We start from the raw sequence: 9,773 nt of genomic DNA on the forward strand, positions 1-9,773 counted from the left end.
TGGTATCATAATTAATGGTCGCAGCAGGATTGAACGCTGCCCTGACATGGAAAAGTGGGCCTACTTAAGCTCTACAAGGCATTTAAATATGCAGAGTGAATGGCACAACCCAAACCCTCCTGCTCTGAGGATGACCCACGCTCATTAGCTCCGCACCCTCAGTGGCACACGCCACCGCAGGACCGACTGGATCGCTAACACGCTGCTAGCGCATATTGCATATCGGGCTGAGTCGGCGCACATAAACAGATATATGTGCGAACAAGAGTGTTGTACCTCATCAGTGTCCATCATGCGGGTAACATGTCCCCCCTTGTATTGTGGTTTTTATCTGGGGGTTGGGGGGGGCTTAGCGCAAAATGAATGCATATGGGCATATATGTGTCAGCAAACAATATGAAGCATTTCTGTGATGATTGCTGTGTGAGCGTTTGCAATGAATGTGGGTGAATTTGTGTCCTCCCAGCATGGTGGGAGGACACAAAGCACACAGAAGGCTGACGGAGGGGAAGCGTCTGGAGTCTGTATGTATGTAGGGAAGTGAGAAAGTAGTGTCCACTTAAAGTCGTCTTCTGTTTGCCTTTTTTATTCATTTTTTCTTCTCGCATTTTATAAAAATGGCAGGACAAGGGACAACCTTAGTAAATGCAGTGCGTTTCTGATTTCCCTCTATAAGGAAAAAAGCTACCAAAACCAACCTCACCCAATGTGAAAACATGATTGCCACCATAGATGCACCGATCTGATATTAACATCTGTATCGGTTCCAATATTGAAAAAATTCTAGATCGGAAATCTGTGACAATGTGCCTGATTCATAAAGGTGGATCTATTCAGTCTAATTCTATGCTTTGTTCTCTGAGCGACATCATGCCTTGTTATTTATTTTACATTATAAAATAAATAATGAAAGTGGAATTAGAATTCCTAATTGCACTTTCTGAACCATGTGAAAGAAGAGGGTCAGGGGTCATGTGACAATGATAGTGACAACGCAACATCGTGGGGTCATTAAATGGAGCAGAAAAGCAATGTAGGGGGTGTGATCAGTTTGACATGGTGTCGAAAGTGTAAGAAGGAAATAAATACGATATTGGTGAATATTGGTCAACAGCAGTATTAAAATCGGATGTCGATATCGACCCAGATTTACAAATCGGCGGATTCATACCATAATGAAGGCTGAAATATCTCAAAAAGCAATGCTTCATGCCCTGATATAAAGAAATTCAAACACAAAATAAAATACAGAACCTCTCTAAGTCTGGAAAGGGACATTTCTGAGGCTTTGGATTTCTCACCAGCTGTAGCCAGACTGACAGAAGTGACGCTGCAAATTCTGACTAACACCAGTAGGCAAGATAGATGAAATGTCTTTCCTAGGGATAAAAATGACAAGACAGACCAGGAATCAAACTGGCAAACCACCAATTGCATGGCGAACTCCAACTGCCAATGCACCCGTTGATGTAATCTGGCTATATACAGACAGAAACTACAGTGATTTGATTGGTAAAGTAATAGTGAAGCACACAACTGTAATCCTGACGGTTCTATTTCTAGAGATTAAACTTGATATTGAAATGAAAACTTCTGGCAGGCCGGATTTGGCCCACAGGCCTCGAATATGACACATGCGTGTTGTAGAGTTAAGTAGGTTTCAAGAATATATATATATAAATACATTAATAAAATCACCACTTGGCATAAAATTTGATTATACTTCATATTAAAATTTATTTTATGATCTGTAACATTTAAGTGTGTCAAAAAAACAGAATAAAAAAATCTCTAAGGAAGAAAAATGCTTGATGCTTATGAGATGCAAAAAAACAGACTGGCTTTAATTCTCCTCCTCATTTCAGGAAGCTTTTTAAACTTCTAAACTCCTGCTTTAGAAACCTCAGCTAAAAGACGTTTCTCAGGCAGTGAGTGCCAAAAAGCCTAAATCAGCAGCAGCCCTCCCCAAACCCCCGTATCCCCCATCCCAGGCTCACTCCAGCCTGACCGTACCAAGTTATCGCGTGGCTCACTGCAATCAATTATTGTTGCAGTGGAATCATTAATAATTTCCAAATGAAAATGATTCTGTTGATCTCTGTTGTCTTTTAATTAAACATAATTAGTTGGCTGCTTGGAGCTGTGGCAGAGGGGGGCTGACTGGGGTGTGGGGGGAACTCCTTTAGGGTACAATTTTGTTTTAATACACTGATAATGAAATTTTGACATTGTGTCGGTTGTTTAGTTATTATTCCGTCACACTATTTCGCTATGTTCCCAGATAACAGATAATAACCTCGCGTACCTCCTCCTATTCTCCGCAGTCGTTCCGACAGAGCCGGGGTTCAACCGAACAATTAAATGCTGAACTGTAAGAGTCCCCCCCTCCTCTCACCGTTTGATGCAGTACGCATGTTGCATGGGAGCAGAGCAGAAATGAATGAGGAAAATAGACACTTTCACAGCAGATGTGGCAGGGCTGGTTATTAACACCCAAAACAAGAGTCAGATCTCACTAGTTCAACGTACGTCTGAGAGGTCTGCAGAGCTAACGAAGGGAGGAAACATGAGTTAGAGAACACAATATTACACAAAGACAGAGTTAGCTAATTCTGCTTGGTCTGGATTTATGTAAAACGTTCGTCACATTGGTGAATTTCAGCAGCAACAATAGACTGAGTTGCTCCGGAGACGTATTGGACATGCTGTATCTGGTTTAAGAGGCTTACAGCTGAAAAGTTTGGGTGACCTCTGAATAACGCCACATAATGTGCTCACAGTCAACGAACATGGAGTTTCACTGGATTCAGATGCCAGGTAAAAATAGGCACAATGAAGGCTCAGTGAGTTGAGACATAGGTTTTATTTTAGAACTAAACACTGCTGTAACAGTCTAATGCGAAGACAACCCTAGGTAAAAACACTCTGGTTTCACTGTATTATCCATATATAGAGACAAAAAGTAAAACAAAACTGTATAATAAGTGAAGCAGTAAAGTAAAAAAAAAAATATCCTTGCTAAAATAATCAAACAAGTTTTCAAATGTTATTTTTCAACATTTTTTATATGCGTCTTCATTTTCATACATACACTTAAGATAAAATGTGGAACTAAATGTAGTAATTCCCAAGTAAGCATGTTTATTGTATAGATTTTTTTGTTGTTTTGCTCTTCATAGAATAAGAGAAGCATAACAACTTATTATTAGCTGGTTTAAGACCTGTAAATTTAGTCTAAATTTAGTTGGGCTAAGTTCACAGGTAGCTAGCTGCCTACAGCCTAGTTATCCACCTTAACTAGACTGAAACTAGCTATGGCGGATAGCTTAACTATGGTACGATTCATAGCTACATTTTAAAATAAAACCAGCTTGGTTGAAACAGAATCAGGGTTTTGCTTAAATGGGCTAATAAAAACCCTCCAAAAATGCAGATTTGCAGAATCTGAACTGCTAACGTACTCAACTAGCAGGAGTTAGATGATAAGAAAAAAAGAAATCAAAATGTGTCTGGATTTGTTTTCTCTGTTAAGTCTTCCCTCCTCTCCAGCTGCAGTGTTTATCGTTCCTGTTGTTTATCTGTACAGAAAAATTCCCCACCCGTTTCTCTCTGTCTTGCTGTCTGTCATCCTCTCTCTCTGCGGTCTCTGGTGTTACTGTAACATATAATTACTCTGCAGACTTGCCGCCTGTTCCTATAACTTCTGAGGTTCAAAGCAACTGTCGGAGTGTGGAGGAGAGAGCATTGTGGGAGTTCCAGGTGGATTTCTCGATAATGAGTTAGCGCAGTGGTGGAGTTGAGAGTTTTAGTAATGGCTGGCTGCTAAGGCTCTTCCTGGGAGTTTAATGTAAAACAAACAGGGCCATGCTGACAGCCTGGGAAAACCAGATATTGCTCCTTTCTTATTTCCACTGCAGGGCTCTTGCTGCCCCTTGCTGGAAGAAAGGGAACAGTAAGAGTACAAATACCTAAAAAAAATCTCTTTAAATCCCTATTTAGGGCATTCTTAAAATTGTTTTAATGCTTGCCTTTGCCTGAAAGAAGCTTTTTCAGACTGTTGAAACTGCACAAAACGGGATATACCAAAGAGAACTTCCTGGTTGAAAATACATCAAAACAGCTGCCCATTAGCTAAAATAAGGATAGATTGGGTTTGAAAGAGAAAACTATTTGATTTCTAAATGTTTTGTGCGTCCATTAAAAAATAGATATGTTTAATTCAAGGTAAAAAAAAATGTAAATGTAGAACGTTCTGATCAGAACTATGTTGACTTACTGGATGAGTTCAATAGTTTAATATTTGATAAGGACCAGGAGTCCATGTGTTCCAGACATGGTTTTATTCTCCTAACTTTAGAATCACTGGCTTTTAAAAATATATATTTTTTTAGAAATACAGCTCAAAATCTGCTCCTCATCTAACTTGAGACATCCTGTAACTATGACGGCACAAAAAGGCGATGCCAATGGATCTGGCTGAAAGTTCTGATTCATGGTTTTTTTGAGAAAACATATTGATAAATGAAATATAAAGAAACAGCACAAAATTAACTAATTTATCCTAAATCACAAAACCTGTAGTTCTGTTTTACTTTCTCTTTGGGCTTGCAGGGATTTCTTCAGGATTCCTAGACTTTTTCAGTGACCCTTACACATTTTTTAGTTGGTGGTCTATGTGTGTTGCCCATTTATAGCTTTAAATCAGGGCTAGAGATCGATATAATATAGACAATGTTGATGTGTGAAAACACACTAAATCTCTGCACAATACAACAAGTTCTTGGAACAGAGACTGAGAAGAAATACGGAAATCCTGGGATAGAGCGGCCGCCACAAGGGCAGAGCCACTCAAACCAGTCACCGCTCTTTATTTAGATATTCTCTCCCCAAAGATTCACACGGGCAAACATCCAAAGTGAAGTGCTACTATCTTTGCAGGCAGCCTTAAAGAAAACCGCGACTAGTGAAACGTGAGCCAGAACACATTCTGTAAGCAAACTGTGCATTGAGATATTCACTGTTTTCCATAAATAACGCATCTCGGGAGCAATGAAGCAACCCACAGAGGGGAAACAGCACCGGAGTGAAGATATTAACAATCCGGGTATAAAGTTAGTTCCTGTCAGACTTCTGGGAAGGCATTCCCTCCCCTCCTTAAGTTGAGCCACACTGCACTCGATATGAAAAACCCAATTCCAGCTAAACTTCAAAACTGAAGCAAAAAAAAAGAGGACCAAATTCAATACTGAACCCGACAAAGATTTGAGAGTTTCGGCACTCACTTTTCAATGTCACCTCCGGAGGGGCCGCGCAGGACATATAGATTGGAATATTTAAAAGAAGCCGATGGAGAAGAATGAGCGGCGTAAATCGAGTCATAGTCTGGATGCAAGAGTCAAACGCCTGGCTGGCATCAAACGCTTCAACACTTTCTGAACTTACTCCAAGTCCTTGTAGGGGGAAAAAAATGATAGCCAAGAGCAAAAAGGTGGACCAATCTTAGGGAGAGAAAAAACAACAAAAAGACGACACCAAGTCAATTTATCTAACTCTTATTGGCAAAAATTACTACAAAGCTCTGTGAATCAAGGAAACAGTTATAACTCAGAGTATTTCATCTCAGATGGCAAAAACATTATTTTACTGCCTATTTTCTATTCACTATAATGTTTTTAAACTTAAAAAAGTACATGCATTTACATTGACAATAAATAGTTGCCTGAAACACACTTTAAGAAGACAAAAGCTTTTCAACCCCTATTCTGAGATTTAAATTAATTTTTTACGTTCAACATTTTCTCCATGATCATTTAGCATTATCATTTGGCAAGCATGCACTGATTCTTTTGGAGGATTTAGGGTAATGAACTCATACAGTACAACACAGAACGTCTCTCTCCAGGGCTTGTCTGGAGATCTTATTGTGTTTAATTTAATAAGGTCAAGCTAAAAGTGACAAACAAAGGAACTGCCAGCAATACTCCACCAAGGTGATGATGCTCGCCCGCATTGTAAGTGATCTTATCTCTGGAATACATGTACCAACGCTGGCAATTGTAAATTTGCTGCTGTTGGGGGAGAAGATAAAAAAAAAAGTGAAAAATCTTGTTATTGCCCTTCTTTTTGTTTCATACAGTCAGCCTCTGTGCACCAAGATTAGAAGATTTTTAAAAGAAGTGCGTAATCTTCTTTAACAGCTTATCAAAACTTTAATGATTTGGTGATAAAGAGCACAAAGTTAAGTAGCCGGTTAAGAGGATAACTCCCCAGTGCAGTCTAGTGATTAGTAGATGAGAATTGGGAGACCGAAAATCCGGGTTGCAAATCCCACTCCTGCCACTTATTCACTTTGAGGGAAAAGAAGCTCCGTTTCAGCTTTGGGGTTATTGTCACAGGGTAATCATTTTTGAAAAGTGGTAAATGGAGCCCCCAGTTTTCCTTTGCCCCTTTGGGATCTGTTGCTCAACTTTATTTATGTATTTACTGTGCTGTGTTTCTGCTCAGTGCCCGTCACGACTCACTTTTATTATATCTGCTGAAGCCTCCTGCTTTCATGAGAAGTGAGTTTTAGAGGCTTTTAATATTTTTCCAAAAGACATCAGCACAATACGTTATATGATAAGACTGAGTAAAAGTAACATGGTTTCACTTTATTACAGTATTAAAGCTGCAGTGTATAAGTTTTAGAAACAAAGGTTTTTACATATTTTTTAAAACTGTCACAATATGGTGACAGTATTGCATGACACACAATCTGTGAAAAAAATCTAGCTCACCATTCCCAACCAGAAACAACCAAACTGTCAATCATGCTCATATATGCATTTCACATGACCTCACTCTCTGCTAAGCTATAGCTAGCTCCCCACAACAGAGCCCGCAGTTATTGCTAAGGCAAGTTAGCATGTTCACAGTTGACTGCAGATAAACAGGTTTCCTGTAATTATAAGTTCTTCCTCTACCATTAGCACCTTTAGCAGCACTGCATTACTCCATCTTTCATGGAGCTGTCACTTTCTCTGCCTTATAATTAGAAGGACTTTAAACCAGTATGATGGATCTTTTTATCGGTTTTGAAGCAGCATTGTTAAAATGAACCCACAGAGCGGGAACCTTCTCCATTCTAATCTCTGCTGCACAGTTGTAAAGAGTTACATTTAAATGCTTTTGCATTTTATACATCCTATTTTTGTAAAGAAAAAAAAGGAAAAAAAATCAAAGATAGTTGCATTTTCTCAACACACTGAGAAAATGTATTGTCTTTTTAAGTCTCTGATTTATCTTAGATATACAGCTTTGCTCTGGGAGCAACTGAACCCTTCTCCTCTTAAGCTTTCCTGGCTATCTACTCCATGATAGTGATTCACTTAGTGTAACTGAGGGAAAAAAATAGGGGCATTAATTACTTTGTGAGATCTTAAAGACCATTAACTTTGTATGTCAAGTGATGTTTCTCAGTTCCTAATCAGAGTTTTAGTGATATTATAAATGACCTTTTGGATGAGAAAAGCAGATATGGCGGTAAAAGCGGCTCGGCACGTGTCCTTGTGCTGATGCAATTATGTGTGAATGTTTGCGACTTTGAGGAGCAAGGAGAGCGAGAAAGAGAAGAGGGAGAAGGAGAAGGAGGAGAGGGGGAGTTTAGGATTGTGGCATGGCGAGGTGAGGGGAGATAACAGGAAGCTGGAGCTTGCTCGCTTACCTTTGCTGTACACCACACAGTTGTTTTTGTTGTCTTCTGCTCCCTGCCAAGTCACATCCAGAAGCCACCTGGGGCCGGCGCTCAGCACCACCGGGACCGTGCTCTTCGTCTTCTGGTCAAGGACAGATAACAGACACTAATCATTTGCTTATTTTGGTGATTAAACAAATATTAATAAGCACCGAGTTACGCTTTTGGCTTGCCTGAATGGCCATAAAGAGACAATTTCAGGAGCTAAAACAGCATGCAACTTCAGTCCAGTGAGGAGAATGTAAAAGTCATGGATGTTTATGTGTATGTCTGTATGTGTGAAAGGTGTGTCCCCATAAACACCCCAAAAGTCATATTGGTAACATAAACCACAAATACACGTATGTGTGTGTGACTGCCTCCAGACAAAAGCTGCAGAATGGGTTGGAATGATGACAAATCGCTGCAAAAGGAAGAGCAAAAAGGAGAAAGTGAACTTGGTGATCCAGTATCAGATGGTCCAGATTAGGATGAATACACCAGGTGTCCAGTAATCACAAAAAAAAAGAAAACGAAAGGAAAATAAATAGGATGGTGACTTTCAGAGAGAAGGAAGTGAGTGTTTTGCGGTGAACTTTGGGCACATTGTGCTGCGCTATCACCAGGATCTCACTATTTCCTGAAACAAGCGGTGGAAGAATTTAAAGAATCAGTATCCATTTCAAAGGGCGATTGAGGTTAGGATTTTTATAATATGCCGGAAAATTATTCTGAATGTGTAAGGTCGTTTTTCTTCTTGGTCAGAGGTCAAACGTGGACTTTTATTCTTCTAAAAGGAGAGAGAGAAAAAAAATCAAACAGCGATAGAGATAGAGAACCAGGTCCACTGTAATACATTCCCATGGTGCAGTGTCACTAGATTCTTTCTCTGTTCTGTTTCCCCAATGCCTTGCATACATATTTGTACCTTTTGAACTTCAGCATGTTGGTATCAATATGACAGGAAAACACTGAGTAGTGCAGAATTAAAGTGACACAAATCTAGAGATATCGACCATTTTTCTTTCCAAAACAGCTGAGTCATATTGGATGAAGAGTGTCTGTAGACGTTTAGTTCACTAATGGGTCTCGATCTGGACTTTGACAAGGTCATTCTAACAAGAACTGATCTAAAGCAGGTGAGTTTAACATGTCCTGTTCTAACACACCTGAATGAAATGTATGGGCTCAGATACCCTACATCTGAGCGAATGACATTGAGTCTAAACCCACATGACATTTCTCAGCATTTTTTTATTTGCAAAGCGGCATGAATTGGTAGCAACTTCGAAAGTGATTTAAAAAAAGGAACTTTTTTAAATCAAATCTCCAGGAATTTGCTATAGATCCCCGGAAATTATTGTGAAAAGATAAAAAACAAACCCTGAGCATCATTTTCATCAGACTGAAAACAACAGAATATATTCAGTCAGAGGCTTCTTCAGAACCGGTGTAATGCAGATTGCTACAGGACATCCTTCCTGCTTTGACAAAATTTGGATTATATGATTCACAACTTTTCATTTCCATTTGGGATTAACAAAGTCCAGCTGAATGGAAATGAAAATTATGTCCCAGGGGTATGAATACTTTTGCAAGGCACTGTAATTCACTATGGTGTCCACATTGTCAATATTCTGTGGCCACTACTTTCTGACCATGCTACCTTCCCATCCCTCCCTTTATTAAGACGCTTCAGAAATAGTTTAGCTAAGAAGAAAATAGGTTGGGTGTGCAAGCTTGACACTTTGTTTCTTTCTCTTTTTTCCGTCTGAGCGAGCCAGGGACAGGACACTGTCCATCTGACTAATGCAAGGAAAAAAGAAACAGCCCTCTCCGGAGCTTTTCACTTACTTCTCCCCCGCAAAAGGCACCAACCTTCAAGGATAAATGCAAATGTCACTTGAGCATGTTAAAGGTCTGAATTGGCACAGATATGCACAAGAGATGAGCTCAGTGCCCCCACCACCCCCCTTCCTCCTCCTACTCCTCCACCCACCCGTGTCTCTTTCTATGAACTCTGTTGAGTTGGAGGCTGGAGGACAGATTTCTTTTTTCTCTC

General features: G+C 39.7%; 1 protein-coding gene across 2 annotated transcripts in view; it reads right to left on the reverse strand.

The window, feature by feature from the left end:
• zfpm2a (zinc finger protein, FOG family member 2a) overlaps positions 1–9,773 on the reverse strand; it is a 181,898-nt gene that overhangs the window by 50,994 nt on the left and 121,131 nt on the right. The window contains exon 5 of one of the 2 annotated variants that reach the window (XM_007550519.2): positions 7,703–7,811. In XM_007550519.2, the coding sequence (XP_007550581.1) occupies positions 7,703–7,811 (109 nt within the window). Of the gene's footprint in view, positions 1–7,702; positions 7,815–9,773 lie in introns of both variants that reach the window. The other variant, XM_007550517.2, reaches the window with a different exon arrangement.

Source organism: Poecilia formosa, unplaced genomic scaffold, assembly GCF_000485575.1.
Source record: "Poecilia formosa unplaced genomic scaffold, Poecilia_formosa-5.1.2 Scaffold36, whole genome shotgun sequence".
In the NCBI taxonomy this organism is placed as follows: Eukaryota; Metazoa; Chordata; class Actinopteri; order Cyprinodontiformes; family Poeciliidae; genus Poecilia; species Poecilia formosa.